This window comes from Nesoenas mayeri, assembly GCF_963082525.1.
Source record: "Nesoenas mayeri genome assembly, chromosome: 4".
NCBI lineage: Eukaryota > Metazoa > Chordata > Aves > Columbiformes > Columbidae > Nesoenas > Nesoenas mayeri.
In genome coordinates, this window is record NC_137540.1 from 6,052,409 (window position 1) to 6,073,871 (window position 21,463).

The following is a 21,463-nucleotide window of genomic DNA, read 5'->3' on the forward strand; positions in this document are numbered from 1 at the left end:
TAGTTAGATGACCCTAAGGATGCTGGTAGATTGTACAGTAAACGGAAGTGATGTGTAAAGTTAAGCTGGAAGTACAGCTGTTTGTCCTGCCACCAGCTGTTTGGAGTTGTTTGCTATGTAAAGGCCAAATGAATCAAGTCTTTGTTGCCTAATACTCTTTACATGTAAAACGTAGAGTACTGGGCTGCTGCCCACAGTTTCATCAACTTTTTTTTTCCATTTAAATCCTGGTCTCTGTTTCAAAGTGGTTGAAGAGATTTATGGGTTTCTTGGCTATTTGCTTTCATAAACTGTGTAAGAATAATACAAAAGGCCACCCAGCAAAAAGCTGTTTAAGGAGCCCTTTTTGTTATTAGAGCCATCGATTAGGCCACAAGTACCCATTGTATATATTTATTGTCATGGGAACTCAATTTTTGCCTCTGCATTGGATTTCAGGAAGATGAGTTAACCTGTGGCAATCTTTGCAAGCTTGAGTACTTTTATTCCTAATAATATCAGTAAAGAAAAACTCTCTTGCTCTTTTGTCAAGGGCATGTATGTTCGTAGTGAAGAACTGTATGCACAATTAGGTTTTCAGCGGTGTTTCTGCGCTGATTTTACATTGCATTAGCCGGAATGAAAATATTTTCTATCTTTAGGCAGCTTTCTGAATCAATACATCCAAATTGTCTCTAATCGATATTTTATATTTGTTCTGAAAGTCTTCTCGGACTGTATTTATTTGTGAATAAATGCTCTATAGCAAAAGCTGACACTTCTGTGTTATCTGAGAGGCATTTCCCCTTATGTGTAGTCCTTCAGAAATGTGCTAAAACATGTTGAAATTTTACTGCATTTTATAAACTTGATATATAATGTTATTGTCTGCCTGTTGCATGTTTTCTGACCCATCATGAAAAATTTCCATTTATGGCAGGATTTTTTAACTTTGCAATTTTTCCATCATAACTTGTGCAGTCAAGTAGCATTTGTTTGTAATGGATGACTATTGTTATGAAGTATGATCCAAATGATCACACTAATTTTTTTATTAAAAGAAAAAAGCAGATATTTATTTTGTTATTTTCATTGATTTGTCTTCCACTGAATTAGAAATATTTTGTGCTGATTATAGTCAGTTTGTGCTTTACCTAATTTTGAAGGATTTGAATGGTCGATTTGCATTACTGACAACAATGAAAAGGAGCAGGTGGAACAGGGGCATTCAACAAAATGCCCTGATTCTATTTGTGCGAATAAATAACATATCTATTACATCTCTAAAGATGATGGGAGTACCAGTTGACTATCTTCATGAATACATTTGTTGTGAAGCCTGTTTGTTTTTTTCATAGTAGTAAATGTCAGAATTGCTTAGCAAGTGGTCTGGTTTTACATAGTTACAGAGCTCCTCAAAGGCAAAGCCAAGAATACTAAAATACATGTTGGTTCTGACCCAAATTGGTTACCCAGAACACAATAAACATAAGAAATTAATAGCGTGTAACTGTACTTGGCTGTCTTGCGCTGCTGCAAAATCTGTCATATGTACTTCTTATAATGAAAGTGAATTATATAATGCAATTCTTGAGGGTATACAAACTTAAATGCTGATCATCAGTGGGAGACTGGTAAGCTGGCAGATGCAGATACTGACCTTCAGCTTTAGAGATTCAAAGAGCGCTTAGCCAAAGCCAGTGGCTCACTTCAAAACTATATAGAAAACATCCTACTTAGCTAAGTATTCCAAGGAATTAATTACGCATACTGCCTAAACTGCAGTTCATTTTGATGCCTCCCCACCTCCCAATTTTGCTAAGAAATTTAATTAGAAAAAATAAGAAATGAAAGGAAAACAGTTAAGTCATAAAGCAGTTACTATTACTGAATTAAAACCTTACGATGGAGTTGTGTAATTCCTATATTTCCTATGAACTCTGGAATGTTTTTTCAGCCCTTTTAACTAACATAAACCACATGTATACCAGATACACTCATTTTATACAGTAAAATTGATTGAATTGACTGAAATTTTCATGAACTCCTAATTTATCAAGGATCATGCTAGAAGTGTATGATAATTGCAGTTTAGATCAGACAAGGTAGAAATCTGTAACCTTAGCCAGAATGCCTGGTTTTAGAAGTCATATCCAGCCATTCTGAAATGATGTGGTTATTTGCATATTAAAATGTCAGTGAATTATGGATCAGTCATCAAACCCTTTGCAGTGCGGAATTTAATTTTTGTAATGTTTGAAATGTAGGATGAAATTCCTTTTCATCAGGGTATGTGTAAAGTGAAGCTGTAAGTACTGTTGTTTGTCCAGCCGCCAGCTGTTCAGGGCCAAATGAATCATGTCTGTCTTCTAAGCCAGCCTTTCCTCTTTCTGAATTATTAATTCAGGCTTTCTCACTCTTATTGATAAGCAAAGCAGAGACAGGAATAATCCAAATTATTACTATACCTAATATTTAATATTATTTTTGCTTATTTTGAGGCTAGTGAGAATGAATGAGATTATATACATCAGAAGGTCTCTTTTGGTCTTTCCTTCACCTACTGGTGACTGCACCTTATTGTATAGAGCCAGTTAGCTCTTTTCCTTAGAAGTCCAGGTATAGATCACAGAATCACAGAATCAACTGGGTTGGAAAAGACCTCAGAGATCATCGAGTCCAACCCTTGGTCCAACTCTAGTCTGTTTACTAGATCATTACAGATATTCAGCACGGGGAGCTCAGGAAGGGAAATCGGCTGTGTTCTGCGTGTGCTGTGAACAAGCTGCCTCTCAGCTACCAAGAGGTGGTCCCCTGGAGGCAAGATCCTGCTGAACCGCTCCGGGCATGAAAGACAGGGACTTCTGGCCCTTGTTCTGACCTCAACAGGGGCCCGTCTCTGAGCACTGAGCAGGAATTAGCTGTTCTCCTTTCCCCACTAGCCAGTAGCTGTCAGTCCGTGTATTAGGCTTGTGAGAGGCAAGAAACCATATGCTTCTTGTTTTGTTGTCAGGTGGTGATGTCTTCATTGGAAGGAATCTTGCAGAAAGCGAGCGATCCCTACCTCCCAAGCCTGGAATTTGCTGAGATTTGGTATAATATTTTGCATAGGCAAAGTAGCACAACTCTTGGGGTTGGAGGCCTTTTTCCACATTAACACAGCAGAGGTTGCTTTTCCTTTGCCTTTGTTCTTCACCAGAAGTTTTGCCGTCTTTCACTTTTTAAGGTTTGTATCGATGAGTCTCCCTCCTCACGTCTTACTCAAATACTTTTCTATAAGTGAGAGATGGGTTTGGGCACATAAGGGGTGGAAAATAAAGGCAAACGGATTGATACTGCTGCTGTAAAGCTGTTACAAACCTGTCTGCTGTGCTGTGTTTGCTCTGGCACCTGCTCTTTCAGCAAGATACTTAGCATTACAGGCAGTAAGAATGTTTGATATCTTCCTTGAAATTCCATGATTGAATAGTATTGCCTGTTTTTATTTTAAAATAATTCCCTAAAATAGCTTGAAAATATGAATCTCAAAGGCTTCAGAATGAGAAAGATGCACAGACATTGCAATTAGCTTAACTGTGTAGTAGCTGAGAATTTGGAACTAACGTTGTGTTTTCAGAGAGGTGGTTATACATGGTTATACTAAAGATTTTGCTGCTGGCAATATTATAATGTGAAAAACTTAGATGAGCATGGTTCTAACAAGTCCATACTAGTGGATAACACTTGTTAATTTGAGTGCATGTAGAGGCTTCATAATCTAATTACATTTTTTTTTTAAATAGTGTAAATACTAGATTAGATGTGTAAAAATTGTTAGCTCTTTGTGTCTGCATTCCTTTTTGTTGAATATTCAGAAGATGAGTTTTGAAGATGAGCAATTCAAAACCAAATCGTCTAATACAAGAAAGTAAGCAGGCCAAATTCCTGCTTAGGTTGTCAAAGGTCAATTTTAATCGCTATCTGGCCTTTGTAGACTACACCAAGATAGTGTATGTGAGAGAAAGGGATTTTTATATCTGAAGTGCTAACGGTATTTTTGCAAATCTTGCTCTCTTGCTTATGTCCATGATAAAGTAGGATATTTCATGGTAGGATTAATGCATTAAAATTCTGATGCAGAAGAAGGGAAATATGTATACAGTCAGAGCCAGATTTTTTTTTTTTCCTTTGACCAAACTCCGTTACTTTTGAAATTAAATCAATGGGAAAATTGTTTTAAGAGGAAATCAAATTAAGCCAATGCAGGAAATCCAGGCTGAAAAGAAATGAGACACGGGCATGTTGCTAGTGTACCTGTATTATATTAACTAATGTTGAATATCTACATTGTTTTTACTTGAAGTGTAATGCTTTAATATATGTAGGTTTTATATATATATATATATATGTGGTTAAAAGGGCAAGTCCATACTGAATTCTGTCACCCCAAAAACTGTTTATGGTTTTATTGTGCTTTTGGAAAGCCCATTTTCCTGGTATTAGCTGATCCTGAAATTTTATCCAGTTCTGATCAGGAGCTGTGTCTCTGCTTCCTTCTTGCTGTTTGTGCTTGCTCCTGTCACCCACTAGTTCTGGACCTGCAGTATCACAAGAGTAGGCTCATACCACGGGTAGAAGTGTGCCTGCAGTATATAGAGATAAACCGATCTAATTTTAAGCTGGTATATTGGTCTTTAGCAGCATAGGAGCTGATCAGGATTTTGGAATGCCAGCTTACCCCAAACACAGAGCTGTTGTAGCAGTATTGCTGTTGGTGTCCAAGCGGGGCTGTTTGAAGCAGGCTCAGCCTTACTGAGCTGAGCTGCAGTCACAGCTCAGACAGCTGGGTCATCACAGTCAGCTGGAGATGTTGTGTGTGGGCAGCTTGTGGCTTCTAAGAAAGCTGTATCTGATGGAAATCTGGTCTTGCTTGGCTGCTCATTGGCTTATCAGATAAAATAATTCTGTTTACCCTGGAGAAGGCTGACATAGGATCTTATTTATGCTTAGAAATATCTCAAGGGTGGGTATTAAGAGGATGAGTCCAGACTCCTTTCAGTGGTGCCCAATGACAGGATGAGGGGCAATGGGCACAGACTGAAACACAGGAGGTTCTGTCTGAATATGAAGAGAAACTTCTCTACTTTGAGGTGACAGAGCCTGGACCAGGCTGCCCAGGGAGGTTGTGGAGTCTCCTTTTCTAGAGACATTCAAACCCACCTGGACACCTTCCTGTGTGATCTGCTCTGGTGACCCTGCTTGAGCAGGTGGGTTGGACTGGATGATCTCCAGAGGTCCCTTCCAACCCCAGCCATGCTGTGATTCTGTGAATTCAAATGTAACTCAGTTTATTGCTGCTTCCATGAAAGGGGAAGGCATATGGTAATTCCTTTTTTGTTTTAGAGCAACAGCTATTTTATTAAACACTTTGAGGTAGAATTGAAATAATTGAAATAATTGAAACAAAACCAATAAGATCTGTTGATTGATGAAAACAAACCCAAGTAGTAGCCTGTATTATCAAGATAAAAGTCTCTGTTAATTATGTCTCCCCTTGCCAGACTCCTATTTCAGGTTGAGGGGGGGATACAGCAGACAAATAACAGTTATATTTCTTGATTTTTCATTTATTGCTCTGGTAGCCTCCGTTAGATTAAAGCTATGTGCAGGACAACAGCTACTTTTTAAAACTCAAAACAATAGATTACGATTGTGTGGGTACATGCATATATGCATGAAAGCACGTGTATGCAGAGAACATACTTGTGTGGTTTTAATGATAGGATTTTCTAGGTATTAATATCACAATACCTGTCTGTCTACCAAACCATAGGTTTGACCTCACAAGCTGAGTTTCTATGTTAAACACCATGACAACACTTGATTTTGCACATGCTGAAAAGTCTGCATCTTCCATTGGCCGCAATTAGAACTGTAGGTGTTGAGAACATTGGGACATTTGTCTCTAATTTTCCTGCTTCCATTTGACAAGCTAACAGTGGAGCAGTTCACATAGATATTTGACACAAAAGGAATTAGGGTTTCCAGTATAGTGTTAAATAAAAGGTTTTTCCAAGGATCTGCTCGTGTGAAAGGGATGATTTCTTAAAATGTATTTATCATTTTATATTATGTGGTAAAGTTTTCATAACCACAGTCCTTGTATACATTTTTGCCAAAAGAAAGCTTAATTTTCTGCGATTCTTAATGGTAATTTTCACAAAGTATAAAAAGTACTTGAAATGTTACAGTGGTTTAATTTTAATATTTATTTTATGTTTATACTTACAAAGTTGGTATGAAGTGGGGAGGTTGTGTTTGGTCTCTTCATTTCCATTAAGAAGTTGCACATATTTTAATATGTCACTATGTAGTGCAGTTCCCTGGAATACTTTAAAAAAATGTCATTACTCTGTGTCTTTAAATGACGGTCTGTACAATAACTGTGCAGAATTAACTCGGTTCTACTTCCTCTGCCTTCTGCTGTCAGGTTTTCTCTTTTCTTTGCCCTGACAGTATATTAATAGAATGTAATATCTTGAAAAGTGTTGCTTTGTTTCTGTTTTGTTTTGTGTTTTTTCTTATGCTACCCAGAGCAATGTAGTGATAATTCTGTCTGAGTTTGTTGAATTTGATTAATTATTTGTAAAGTGAAATGTTATTTTGAATAAAATATAATACAAAATAATACATTTTCATGATAGCGATTTAGACAGTAAACTGTATATAAATGCAATTGATGATGATTTGAATTGGTTTTTTAGTAACCAGGAAACTTTGCTAATTTGTAGGTTTTATTCTAAACTACTTCTCAGTACTAGGAAAAATTATTTTTAATAGACAAAGTTAATGAATTTAGTAGAAAACTGGAGCGTGCTTATAGTCAAATAAAAAATGGTGCTCCAAGTAGGAAATACGTTAATATTTCAAAGAACATTAGGATTGTTTGGTACACTTAAACCTTCACGAAAACTGATTTAAGAGAGATCAGTACCTTTTTTCTTACTGTAAGGATGAGCTCATGAATATTTTTACAGTCAATATCTGTGTCAAACTCTGCTTCCTGAACAAACAAAAAGAATATTAAATGGATCCATTAGCATTCTGTTAGCCCCACTGAGACAAAATACATCTTTACGAATATGTAAATGCTGACTAACCTATTCCTTATATCTGAAGCAACCGTATGTTGGACTTTACCAAATTAATAGTTTTCCCCTTTCTGGTGGTGTTACAGATGTGATGGACAGCCAGGCTTTGCTACACAAGAGTAGTTGCTTTGAGAAGTACCTCCTTGCACATACAGTCATTTAGGTAAAGAGGGCTGCTTATTGTGAAAACTGAAAATTGACAGGAGAAAGAGTACAACTTTTAAAACCAAGATGCTTAAGAATAATGTATAGATAGAGTAAATAAGGATTTATTTTGGCAGCCTTACTGTGAATGGATCTGAGTTCTGTGTCTGGGCGTGATTCATAGGTTTGGGATATCATCAGGCTAGAGCTTACAGCAATTTGATTACTTTATGTTAAGTTTATACGAGTCTGTTCCTAAAGATACATTAACAGCAACAAGTGGAAAGTAAATTTTTAAATATGCTCAAGATACAGAGAAAGCTCTACCAAATATTTGTGAATTTAGCTCAAAGTAGATTTTGGATGCTCAAGTGTTCCAGACGGCTTTTAGTCTCAGCCATGAATTTCATTTGCAATGCTTTGCTGTTTCCCATTTGAAAATATCAGTGTTGAGAACTGCTGATCACTACTTGATCATTTTTCTCTGTCACCCCCAGGAAAGATGTCTAGAGACCGAGCTCTGAGGAAGCAGCAGCAATTGAACAATTTGGTAGCAGCGGTGACAAAGCTTGCTAAGCCTGGAGATGTGATTGTGGATTTTTGCAGTGGAGGGGTAATGTATATTTTAATTTACATTATGTAATTTCTTTTAGCTTTTATCTTTGGCAGTTCCAGGTGGTTGCTGCCACAAATCAAAGCCAAAGTACAAATGTTGTAATTTTAGCTGTTTTCAAAGGTTCTGTCACTGGTTAGGGGATGCTTATCATGTAACGAGTCAACAACACAGGACACTGAAAAGTGACTCAGATTTTGTTGGTTTTGTTTTTGCAGGGTCACGTTGGAATTGTTCTTGCTCATATGATGCCATCCTGTCAGGTAAATTCTAAATAAAAATTATAGATGGTATGAGATTTCAGTCTCTGATAATGATCTTAAAAAGATGTGTGTGTGTAGTGAGAATAAATATGAAGACACAGTTGTCTCAGCAGGGGACTTAGATTTGAAACATGCACATTGTTAGCATAATCCCAAATGTGTGTGGTGCTTTCCTGAGAAAACATAAGTTATAGGAAAATATACAATATTTGCAAACTGATTGATATGGGCAAGTATTAAATGCTTTCCATTGCTGCTGATTTTCCTGCTAATCATTTTGAAGATCTGCCACAAGTAATTTAGAAGTTTTCTCAATTAAACTACAAATTTCTGTGCTTATTGACTATGTTGTACTTTGATTTCTCAGTATTATTTTGCCTTACTTTCTCCTATGTATGAAATCTAGGTGGTGCTCATAGAAAATAAGGAGTTGTCTCTGGTGCGTGCTAAAGACAGAAGTGATGAACTAGGTTTAAACAACATTTGGTTCATTCAAGCAAATTTAGACTATTTTAATGGGACTTTTAACATTGGGGTAAGTGATCATAACTTTTCCACTTCAAAACTTCAGTGTCTGGTTAACAGTTATTAAAACAAGTAAAGTATCAGAGAGAAGAATACTCTGTAGGTCCTTACAGACAGGTATTTTTGATGCTATGAGAAGCTCCTTTCTTATATTAATCTGTATTAAGTTTTCTATTTATGATTTGTTGCAAATTGGCATGGCTTTTGTATTACATGAGTGAACAAAGAAGTGTCTGCTCTAATGAAATACAAAAATATGAGTGCTGCCTGACCATGTTGAGGAAAAAGTGGAGTAGATGAGGAAGTAACTATTATATTCCATGATAACCTAATAGCTGCAATATTAAGAATCTATTTCTAGTGTTAAAGTAGTTGTTGTTGTTGTTGTTAAATTCATATGAGTAGAAAACTTTAATTGTGAATTTAGTTTCTTATTAATTTTTAATGTTCTGCTTGAGCCAGAAATATTTATAACCATGATAGTTCAGTTGATGATTAATGATTGCTCAGCTGAGCTTACATCAAGCAGTCTACAAAAAAAAAGTGTCTGCTTTAATCTGTATCTGAGAGCAAAGGTTGCTGTACCTTGAAAAACAACCCTGAAATCTGAGCTTTGCAGTTTTAAACCTTTTTCCTAAATTTACAGTGAACAAAAAGTAAAGAAAACAATGCAGATTTACAAATCCACACCACTGCCTAAAATGTAAAATGTGCTTCAAAAATGCCCTTAGTTTAATGAAAACATAGAGCAGTGTGTATGCACCAGGCCTATTCTTCGAGCAAGTATTGAGAGGAGAGAGCTACTTGCCTTTCTTTGCGATATATTGAGTACAGCAATAACTTGCCTTTCTGGAGAAGAACATAAAGAATTGGGGTGCAACCTGTGTGTTGGCCAAACATACATCAATGCTTGCACAATAAGCTGTTGTGTTTGAATGACATTCTAGTTTTAGTTTGAAAGCACATCAATAAGAAAAAGAAAGAAAAGAATAAGGAGGGGGGGGCGGAAAACAGGAGGGCGAGTTGTATTTGATGCTTTCCCCCCCACAGTGTTTGTCTTCTGAGGTTTTTACTCAACGCCTTATGATCAAATGATCAAAATTTATGGGTAAAGGTTGTCCTTTAAATGTGGTCTTCAGGTGTATCTGTTACTTCTTTTATTGCTAAGTCAAAATCCAGTTTTGAAGTAGTTCTTTGTATTTCTAAGTCTTTTTTGCTTGACAAGAACTTTTGACTAATCACCACAGTAGTTTTTCTTTTAATATTTTTCTGGAGCTTCATTTTGAATTTCTTTGGTATCACAATGCAGTGTACCTACCTTTTGAGTTCATTTGGTGAGTGACCCTTGTTCAGTGTTGATGGTTCCATTGTTAACAGAATGGACCATAAATTTTCCTCAGATACGAAGGAGAGGAAAAAACAGGAATTAAGGACTAGGCCTTTGGCATAAGAGCTTTCATTGCAAAAACTTCCTCATATATTTAAGTAACTCAGTCAACCCAAAAATGCTGCAAGGGGATTGTATTTAGAATATTGCTATAAAGAATTTGCTTGTTCGTTTGTTTGTTTTTAACACTCAGGTGGCTCTGCATGCATGTGGTGTGGCAACAGACATGGTGATTGAACACTGCATCAAGGCACGGGCAGCCTTTGTCATCTCCCCCTGTTGTTATGGCTTCATTCAGAACACAGTGAAGTTTAAATATCCACAAAGGTAAACTAAAGCTAACAAAACAAGCTTTAACGTATCAACTTAAATGAAGAAAATAGTGAGATTGTAGAGTTAATCAACTGAAGATCATTGCAATGTCTAGGCTCAGTTGGTTCACAATTATGATGCAACTCTTTCCTCCTGTTTCTCTTTGCAATTCTGTCCTGAAAGGGAGACAGACTGGTAATTTCTGGGTTATTTTTCTTCTGGATTTATCTACTCATACTTCAGAAGACTTTACACCATCAACATAGTAGATACAGTATGTGGGAATCTATGTAATATGCTGACCTTCTACCTTGAAATCACAAAGTTAATAGAAAACTCATGAAAATTACTGTAAGAAGGGGAATTGACATTTTAATGTTGGAGAAAGATGTAAGCAATCAGCTTAAAGAAATGGGTCTGCTTTATACCACAGTTCACTGCTTGTGAAATGCTCTGATTTATTCCCAAGTAGACAAGCTCTCCTGTATTTCAGTTCATATTTTAAATGCTTTTTCGATTGACTGTGTAGATATTTTGTATTCTTCAAATCTGTCGTGTTGGAGATACTTATGTATTTTTAGGCTTAAAAATTTTAACGCCTTTGATATAAATAAAATGTAAAGGGTAAGCATAAAGCGTCAGAAGAGGCTAACAGCTTTCTGAGGCAGAACTAGGTGGATTGTGGTGTTGTTTTGGATTTTTTTTCATAAAGCTGAGCTTTGCATTTTGAATGTCCAAGATGAATCAGATTTAATTATACTAGGAATTGCAACATTGTCTTAGGTATATATTTGCTAAAATAAGAAACTGAAACTTGCTGGCTTAAAAGGAATCAACAAATCTAAAAAAAAATCATAGGCGTTCATGTTAAATATTTTTTGTGTTTTCCTGTAATATTGAAGGCTACTCTCAGAGAAGTGCATGGCAAGCAAATATTTAGAATTTTCAGTTTGATAAACTTTGCACTAACAGTGTTTCTTAGTCAATTTGATTCTTCCATCCTGTTTTGTGTGTCCCTTTTAGCTTCTCTTATGACACACTAAAACATATTAGTATTCTTAAGGCAGAGACAATAAAAATTTCAGCCTTCTAAAGTTAGCAGGCATATAGCTTTTCTCTGTTGACTAGTTTTAAAATTGACTGGATACTGTTTAACTTTTGACCAGTTATGTTCATAAATCATGAAGACCAGAAATGCTTACTATGTTAGAAAGCTTTGCTGCTCCAGATGCTGCGAGATTGTAAATCATGGTTTTGTGTTTGCCAGAATTTTGAATGTGACATCATAGGACTATGTAGAAAATTATTAGCTCTAGCTTGGGCAATGTTTTAGGGTTTCATTTTTTAATGTTTTCCTAATTTGATATGATCATAAAACATGATAACCTGCCCATACCCCATATTGCCTGTGTTCTATACTCCATTCCATTCTAGAGGGACTTTATTTCTGTGATGCAAACAAAATATATGCATGTCTAGAGGTTCTTTACATGTAATGTAAAGTATTTATGTGACAACGTGGAAATGCCAGTAAATCCGTGTTAGCATTTAGAATGATTTAAAGAGAGAATTTTTATGAATAATATAGTAGGGAAAAAAAAGGCAACACCAAATACACTTTTCCTTTTTTAGTGAACTGGAACTGTAATGGTTTCTGGTTTTCTTTGAATGCCTTCTGGAGGACACAGATATTGCTATTGTGTTTAAAATGTGTTCAAGTATGTAGTGATTGCTCTTTTTCCCACCTCTGCTTTTTAGATGTTAATCGAACTGGTCTATTTTATTTTTCAGTCATCAGTTCAAAGAAATATTGTCCTACAAGGTATGTAATAAAGAGGGGGAGGCGCAGGGAGAGGGTTATGTGTGCTTTCCTGCGTTTCATCAGTTGTCTTATCAAATAAGTGGTTACCTTTTAATTGCAAGGATGAGCTTGTGTTATGAGAAATGTTCATTAGTAGCACAGATGTTATTGTGTTTCTTTCTCTCCACCGTCCATTTTTTAAGGCTTTTATTCTTCAATAAAATTAAATAGTTTCTCCACAAAATAACTCTTATCATAATTTATGAGATATTCCTAAGATACTTGAACATTTATCAGTTATCAGTTACAGGATACCAATTTATTTAGGTCTTAAGAAATGATGAAACATCGTATTTAGGTAAAATTATTGCTTTTACAGCTACTATTTTCTAATAAACATTAGATTTCTCCATCTAATTTATGTCTAGAAGACAGGACATAGTGAGTAGGAAGAACTTACACTATATATACAGTATTTTTTAAAAAACATTACTCAAAATTATTTTAAAAACACTGATGTGTTTTGCCCCTGGGGAGCCAGGGTCTGGGTGGAGATAGTCTGCAAAAAAAGACAAAAGTGGGATAAAGAATCACCGAGGCATGCGGATCTGAGAGAATGAAGATAACAGGTAACGGGAGTGAAGAAGGACCAGAGCAGAGAGGTGGACAGCACACAACTGGTACCAATCTGTTAAGCTTTGTCTAGTGCTTTTCAACTAGTTAGTGATAAGCAGCCTGAAAATTGAAGGTTAGGTGCTCTTACTGTGGTATGGAAAGAAAATGTCTCCATTTCAGAGAAGCAAGGCTATATAGAAACTTCACCAAGTTTACATGTCAAATGTAAAGGGCCCTGGTGTTTACAATGTAGAAATAAATTTTGGATATGCAGAATAATCCTTTGTAAGAGAGTATGAGAGATGGTATTTTTAATATCCAAATTTTTGGGGGGGACAGTGAGCGTAGCAAAGATGTAGCAGGAAAATGGAGATTATCCTTTTTAATCTTCAAGTAAGAGGATGTTACAAAAATTCAGAAAATGTCCAGCCATCTTATACAGGGAAGTTCAGTTATCTGGTAATACACTAATTTATCTTCATGACAGTCTGGTTTATGCACACTTTGTTAATTTACATGGAAATAAGTGGCCATAGATTAAGATGATAAAAGCAGTGGAGTGGATTTGGACCTGCCATTATCTTTTCCCTTGATTAGCATTCTTTTCAAGACATTTCTATGTTTCTAATGTGTAATCATGAAGAACGGGAGTTTCAGTTCAGAAAAAGTTTATTTACTAACGTATTATTTAAAGTACACCTGTTGACAGTACAGAGGGAGATGGTGACAATTATAAAGCCAAAGATGCTTAGATAGGATAGTGTGTATAATCTCATTAAAGCTCAATGAGTTTTTTTCTCAATCTGTTGATCCATGGAGGCTTAAATCACAAGGTGTGTCAACACTATAGAAATTCCAGCATTTTATTATTTGTGTTGCAGAAGGGCACAGGGGCCAAGGGCAATGCTAAAAAATATTGCTGCTCTTAATAATGTACGAGTCTATACAAATGGTCTAGGCTGGTTGGTGCCTCAAATAATCCTAGTTATAAATAACTTTTGTTATACTTCTAGCTATATATATTTTTATATTTCATATTAATAAATTGTTACAGGTTATTGGCTAGCAGCCAAAGCTGCCATGTGTTAGCCAGACTTTGTCTGTGTCACCCCCCTCCAGTTCCTGTTTGAAATTCATTTCTCTTATCTTTCATTTTAGTGAGATCTAAAAAGACATCCAGGAGTCTGGCAATTCCAAACCTTTTTTGATGAGGACATTATGCTGTAATTCATTAGTTTATAGCTGCAAAGAATGAGGTTATGATAGCCGTAGATTTCTACCATGACACATTTTGAGACTCTTTGTCAAGACACTTTCCCTATAGGAGAACTGGAAAGTAAAACTGAATAACTTCGCATGTACAGCTTAGAAAACTTAATAGGAATTGAAGGCGCCGATGTTCTAGTAGGTCATTTAACTGTTTATGCACATACAAATTTTGGTCAGTTTATAGTTATTATCCTCATGATCTTACAAATGCTTTTCTTATTATTTCTGCCAACAGGGAATGTGACAATTTAACGACTGTGTCATGGGGAAATGATGTAGTCACAACTTAAGCTCTTAGTTTAACTTTTTAGATCATCTCTGTAGGATGCCAAGGCATTAGAATGTCAGTGCAGGTTTTACCTTGGCTCTGCTCTAGTCGGATGAGCTGAGACCTGATGTTGCAAAGAGCTGGGTTGTGTTAGGTGTCTGAAGGTTGCTGAAGGGATCTGTGCTAACACGGATCCTCTTTCTCTCCTCCACGTCCCTCTTTTTCTCCCCAAGCTGCCTGTCACTCCTTCTTCTCTCCCAACAGCAGCCATGTTGCCTGTGGCTCTCCTCCTCCATTCTCCAGTAGATGGATCTGGGCTTAATGTTTTCAGCTCTTTTGTACTGCAAAAATAACCATATTTGAACTGAACTGACCAGGTGTAACGTGTATAGGTCCTAAATATGCTATAAATATTCTCATTTTGCTTGCATATTTCTTATGGAGCTGTGAGCTGCGAACCTTCATGTGAATGAGCTGTAGTAGGGAACAAATAGCTGTGCCTTAAGATATGGTAGATTTATTTCAGTGGTTAACATTTGAGTACCAAGTAGTGATAATATTTTATTTTATAATATTTGGGCAAACTTTTTTGTGGTCAGGTATTTATTAAATTTATGGATTGGATGGATTGTACTGTGGAGGGAGTTACCATATTGATTTAATATGAAGATGGGATTTCATTCATTTTTTTGTGTGAAACAAAGACTTCTGGATGTTTATGTCCCCTTAACAAAAAGCTAGGGTAAGTATCATTAATTGAGGATACTGAAGGAAGCTGAAATATCCTTAGGTGAAGTTGATATCTCCATCTGTTAAAGGAACCAAACCCTTAAAATTGTGATTCTATATCAGGCAAGAATTAAAGGAAAAGAAAAAAAAAAAGGACTTTTCTTTATGATACAAGACACATGTCTTTTTTTTGAGAACTGTAACTCTGACAGCTTTGCTTAGCAGAGCACTTTTTGCTGTTGTCTGTTTCTATTTTCTCCCCATGACATTATAGGAGAATTGGGAATGTTGTACAGTTCTAAAATGGTTCTGATTTCCTCTGTCCTGTACTTAATATTGTAGCTGTCCCAAAGAGCACAGCTGTCATCAGAGCATTAATTTCACTGCTACACCTTCGAGGCGTTTTCTTTCACCATCTGGCTAACTTGCGTTCCTTGGCCGGGCCTTGAGAAGCTGTTCTGATAGCACGAGGGGTGTTTGAAGGCAAATGGGGATGGGATTCTGCCTGCCTACAGCCCACCTTGGCTGACAAGACAGGGAGAGATCAACAGCAGTTTCTCTAGAAGCCTCTGCAGAAACTTTTAAGTGGAGCAGGGATAGTTTGAAAATGAATTGTGCTTATTTTGATGTAGGAAGCTTTCCTATTTGCAGCCAGGTGTATTTTGCCTCCACAATCCCTTTTGCCTTTGGGATCTTTTGGGTTGAGGCTGAATGGATTTAGCAGAGCAGAAGAATTTTGACCCACAAGGTGATTCTTCTGGGATTCAAACTCACTGCTTGGGAGCAACGTGCCACAGTTCAAATCACCCATTTAAGAATTTTGTCTCGGCTGCTTATTGGTGCAGAGATGCTGCCCTATGTTGACTGTGCTAAAAGAAATAGCGTTTTTGATACTTGTAAACATTTAATTATGTTTTTCTTACTTTATTTGGAAGAGGGAAATGCTACTGGAGCAAATTTCTTTACTTTTTTTCTTTCTAGGAGCACATGGTCCTTTGCAGATTTGCAGATCAGACAGCTGTTCAGCTTCCACCTGAACGCAGGCTAATTGGTATGAATTTCTGTAGCTGTTGTGTAAACTATCTCAGTAATGAATTTACCTTGATATATAAAGGAAAAAGTAACACATATGAACAGGACATGAAGTTGCTATCTTCACATAACACTTGGAAAATGGGAGTTTCTTGACATTTCAGCTCTTACTGTTCTGTTCTGTATAGAAACACTTTTCTTCTTTCAGAATTATCCATATGAGATAGAGGGTTTACATTTTGCTGGGTTTTGTTGCTTCACCTGTTTCTTTTCTTCCACCATTCTCTGAAAATAATGAAGCCTTTGTAAAGTTCACTAAAATCCTGCCATTGCCAGTTTATCTTACATGAAAAGCACAGGCTATCTATAATAGTAATTTTCAGCATGCAGCCTTTGTCCTGCTTGTAATTGTTTAGTGTAGCTCTCTTTGAAGGGCAAAACCTAATGGCTGCTGGAAACAATCAGGCTAAATTGCAGAGGCTGGACCAGCTTTGGTACAGGCTGGCTTAAGAGCATACAAACCTATTTGGCCCACCTCATTATTAGGATCATCGCAATCATTTTAAAAAAACCCACAGGTTTTCTGTGATTATTTTTTTTTTTAACAATGAATAATATTTATAATCTGAAGACTTTGCCAAGAACACAGTTTGGTTTAGCCCTAATGTGGAGTACCAGCCTTCCCATTGTAGGGAAACTTATGTTAGAGCTACAGCAGTGCGTGACTCAGTTTTTACCTTTAAGTAATCGGTTCTGTTTCAGGTTTGTAATTTATTGCCATTCTGAGTAAGAGCAGCTGCCTTCTGTTGGGTTGTTCCTGTGCAATTAACAACCAAAGCAAGCTGATCCCTGAGATTTTAGTTTCTTGGTCAGGCGTTAATGATTTCTGAGGAAAAGAAATGCAAGAAGCTCTCATTAAGATAGTGGGAAATTCGTTACTCACAAGGACAGCAAATTAAACGACACTTCAAATATTTGGAATAAGTAAAATGATTTCTTCATTATGTGCAATATTCTAGTCTTCTTTGACTTACCAGACAGGAGCATATTATGCCCTTTTGTATTAATGTTCTGATGGAAGCTATGAAGAAGCTTCTGGGTGAGAAAAGAGAGAAGCGGCTGCAAACTCTCAGGATATAACTGTGCATTTTTGGCTTGCAAAAAACACTTAGAAAGTATATTAAAGCGGTAGTAACAAATAATTGTTATGTTTTTAAAATACTTCATTTGAAGAATTTAAAGTAGTTCCTATGCTCAGTACACAGAAAGAAAGTCATAGATTCGGAGATAACTGTCTATTTTATAATAAATTAGCTATCATCATAGTATTTGAAAAAGAAAAATGTAAAAGGGGCAGTGTTCAGTTACCAGTGTACCACCCCACCTTGTCTCCTGCTTCTTACCAGGTGGACTGAAAACTGGAAAAAGACTCCAAAATCTTTTTTGAAAGACTGTAACTTTTATCTGTTCTTTGTCTCTGAAACTGCAATTGTTTTCACAAATTTAACTTTTCATGTGCTTTACTCCGACAAAAACAAACCAACAAAAAAATCTTATTCCTCTCCCTTCCCCTATACCATTACTTTGTCTGGTTTAAGGAACGTTATTTTTTCTTTAAGTTCCATTAATGCTAATCTGTTTCGATGAAGATCATTTCCATTTCAGTGTTCTTTTTCAGCTTTGGTGCTTGTGGTATGGGAATCTTGTTGAGGTACTTTTAGGTTTTGCTTGCAAATAATTGTAGATTGAATCAGATCAATGCTACAACCATGGTGAGATTTTTTTATTATTATTATTTATTTCATTCTGTGCAATGCATGATAAGATATTCAGCAAACTGTGTAGATTTCATTTAATGAAAATATTCTTGAACAGATGGAGACTTTATTTTCCCTGTTGTGAATGGTGGCAAAATGACTCATTCTGCTACTTTTTGAAGATTTTAGGATTGTATTGTAAGTTGTATTTTAGCAATTACCACTGAATTTATGCAGCTTCAGTGAAGTGACAGATCATTTTGTTTCATTGCCTGTAAGCCCCTGAAGTGCTAAAGTTCGGCATTCTGTCTGTGACTGTCGTGGCTGAAACTGTATGTTTGTTAAAGGAGTTCTCACCAATTTCTATAGTATCTGTGAATGTAAAAATATGCAGCTGGACCCAGTTCCGCCACACACCGCAATTCCCTCTTAAATGAACAAAGTTCTGCTTCCGATTTTCACTGGACATGTGTATTTGATCCACTAGATGCAGCAGTGGGACCTGAGTGCAAACATATTGATGGTGTTGTGAACATCGCTACGGCCCACCTGACTTATTCTGTCTGATCACAGAACTGCTCGATGTATTTCACAGTGTCTTACTGAGAGAACCTACAGAACCAGGCCCCAAATGTGACGCTCCCAACACCCCTTTAGTGTGTACACTTTGAATAGTAATTATATTGCTGTCAGTGGCAGGAGTGTCTACATGTGATTTTCTATGAAATTACAAATGTAGAATGGTGCCACAAGAAGTAATTTACAGAGATCCATCTTGGTTGGCTATATAAACTGGTGATTTCTCCCTGTAACATATAAATCCATACAAGACTGAGTTGGAAATTTCTTTTTCAGGCTCAACTTTATTATTTTTTTTCTAAATTGTCTCCTACCCTGTTACTACCCCAATCAAACTACAAAAAGAGTCCAAATGTCATAGCATTGGTGAAGTCAAAATAGTGCATTTCTTTTGTAACTAAGGAATTCAGCTGAGAAGGAGAAGATACTTAGACCCCCAAATAGATTTATCTGTACAGTTCTATCAGGAAGAGGTAAAATCATTGGCTTTGAGACTGATGCAGGATTGTACCTTGTTCATGACTTGAGGCTGTGTGACTATGAGTGGTAAAACATTTTGGGGAAGTGCTAAATCTTCCTTGCAAGACAGTTTCAACCTGCTGAAAATACCATTGATAAATCAATTCTGTATTTCAAAACATAATTATTATAATGAGTAAATACGTAAAGATAATGGCCTCATCATCTTGGCCTGCCTGCATCATAATACAAACTTCTAAGCAAAAAAACCCCTTGAATTTATCCTTCCCATTTTTTCTTCAGGTAAATCTGAAATAAGATTAGTTTTCATTAGTAATTGAGTATTTATAAGCAGTTACCATTCATATGTCTCAAACCAATTACACTGAATCACTGTTTGGTATTTTAGTCTTTTATTGATATTGAATCAAATTTTAGATTAAAGTGCAGGAAGAAAATAGCTATGGTTCTAAAGGGAATAGAAATTTGGCAATTCAGAAGGCTACAGGCTAAACTAGGCATTTTTTTTTTCCTTCCTGTGGCTTTTACATTTTATATGGATTTTTCTGTGTTTTGGGAATATTTAAAAATAGTTGTGCCTATTATATTTCTCCATATATAAAGAGTTAATAACCGTTTTCAAGATCTTTGTGAAATGAGTGTTACAAGTTGCAGATGTGATTTAGAACTATTAATGACTGTGTATTTGAAATAAAACAGATAAGATAGTGGTTTTTTTAAGTGGATTTGGAACTTATTTTTTAAATGAATTACTGATGTGTTTTCCTAACATGGAATATTAAAGTGTACAATTTTTTTGATAATGGTTCTACATTTTAAGAGTTTCCATGCTCTCCTTTGCTCTTGTTTTAGGAAAGCAGTGTATGGGGCTTGTGGATCTGGATCGGGCATGGGCTGCAGAAGAACACAACTACTCTGTCCAGGTTATATCTATGGAGCCAGAGAGTTGTTCTCCAAAGAACAATATGCTTGTGGGCATCCCTGCGTAGAGTGTGAAACTTGCATTTGATTTGAATTTGAACGTAAATCTTCAGTGTATAATGACATTTGGCAGATACAAGCACAGCTGGGAACCAGACATCACGCATCTTGAAGCCACTGCGTTTGGAAAAGGAAGCAGCACAAAAAGGCTTAGAAAGTGAACTGCATGTGGAGCACCACAAACTGTACTTGTAATGTGTCATTAGGCAGCTTTTGGTTCTGCTGAGGAGTTTCTGGATCTAATGACTGCGCATGGAGTCATCCGTCTGTGAAGGTTTAGAAAAGAGTTGGTCTTATTGAAGGGAAAGTGATTTCCTTTTTAGTAAAGCTGTCTTGGCTGCTTTCACATTGCATTCATGATCAAAACTGCATTTGCCTTCCTAAGCAGAGCAGTTATCAGCCAACAGTGCACATCAGAAAACATCAAATCTAAGGTGTTAGTGAAGAAGGCTGTGCAACAGGTGGTGGCTTGGCTTTGCTGAAGAATACCACACTACTGGAGGAAGACGATTTTTAATAAAAGTTCATCAGAATACTTCGGGCATCATTCTGCATACCAAAAACGTATTCTAACTTACCAAGCTTTTAAAAAGACTTAAAAATTCTCTTTAAATATTACACAAGGGCTCTGTAACAAAGCATTTGAAAGTGTCTTTAGTTAAAGAAAGCAAACCTCTAATTATCCATTGACCGGATAACAGGAGCTAGTGACAATGTCAGCAAATGGATACTTCACTGCCACTGATGCTAATGGAAGTGTGTTGCTTCACATTCTTAAGAAACGTGATGTCAGAAGAAATTTTTAAGGACAGCTCATGTGTCTCTATGCATCATCTTCATTGATTTTATATTGAGTTTAAAATTTGAGCCATGTTGCAGTTGGGGAACCATTAGAAAGGATCAGCCATAGTCACGTTACTGTAAAACAAAAATAAATATTCTTCTGTGCTCTGAATAGTAGGCAGTTTTCTACCCTACTTTAAAATCATCTTTTGACATTAACACAACGGAAAAGAGCTCCTGATGAGATTTTTACTGCATGCTTATGACTTTGATACATTTATGAATTCTGCCATGGATTAATTTAAATATATCTGAAGTGTGCATGTGGGAAACAAAATTAAAAACAATAGATATTGAAGGAAAAAGAAGGATTCTGAAATATTTTGTTCTTCATGAAACTTATCTCTAAAGAGTCTAAATGTGAAGACTGAAGGGAAGCTGCACACTTAGTTGGAAGCAGGAAGGTGAGCATGTAGCTATGAATATATACCTTTAGATAATGACAGAGTACCTTTTCTGCAATTTTTTATAGTTACAGGAGTAACTGGAGGTTAGAAGAATATATAGTATACATAAAATATGTGGCAATACCAATTACCTCCAGGATTTTCTCTCATACTTGCTCAAAGATTACTCAAGGTTTGTCAATTCTGATCATTTTTCATGTTAAATTACTTTATTTAGAACTCCAGATACTATGTCTGGAGTGATAAAACGTGTCCTCTGAAATTCTCTAGGTTGCTACAGTAGACATGCATGCAGCAGAATGGAAAACGGGTATGGAATGCAGAGCTAGAACAAAAAATACCTGGAGTG

General features: G+C 36.3%; 1 protein-coding gene across 1 annotated transcript in view; it reads left to right on the forward strand.

Annotated features, from left to right (window-relative positions):
* The window catches only part of GSTCD (glutathione S-transferase C-terminal domain containing), a gene marked incomplete at its 5' end in the record, with an annotated part of 45,403 nt that extends 25,442 nt beyond the window's left edge, over window positions 1–19,961 (forward strand). Inside the window, 7 exons of the mRNA XM_080343639.1 lie at window positions 7,751–7,866; window positions 8,085–8,129; window positions 8,536–8,664; window positions 10,235–10,368; window positions 12,145–12,175; window positions 16,017–16,086; window positions 19,736–19,961. Coding sequence (XP_080199765.1) covers window positions 7,751–7,866; window positions 8,085–8,129; window positions 8,536–8,664; window positions 10,235–10,368; window positions 12,145–12,175; window positions 16,017–16,086; window positions 19,736–19,872 — 662 coding nt within the window. The 3' untranslated portion in view covers window positions 19,873–19,961. The remainder of the gene's footprint in view (window positions 1–7,750; window positions 7,867–8,084; window positions 8,130–8,535; window positions 8,665–10,234; window positions 10,369–12,144; window positions 12,176–16,016; window positions 16,087–19,735) is intronic.
* Window positions 19,962–21,463: the final 1,502 nt, after the last annotated feature.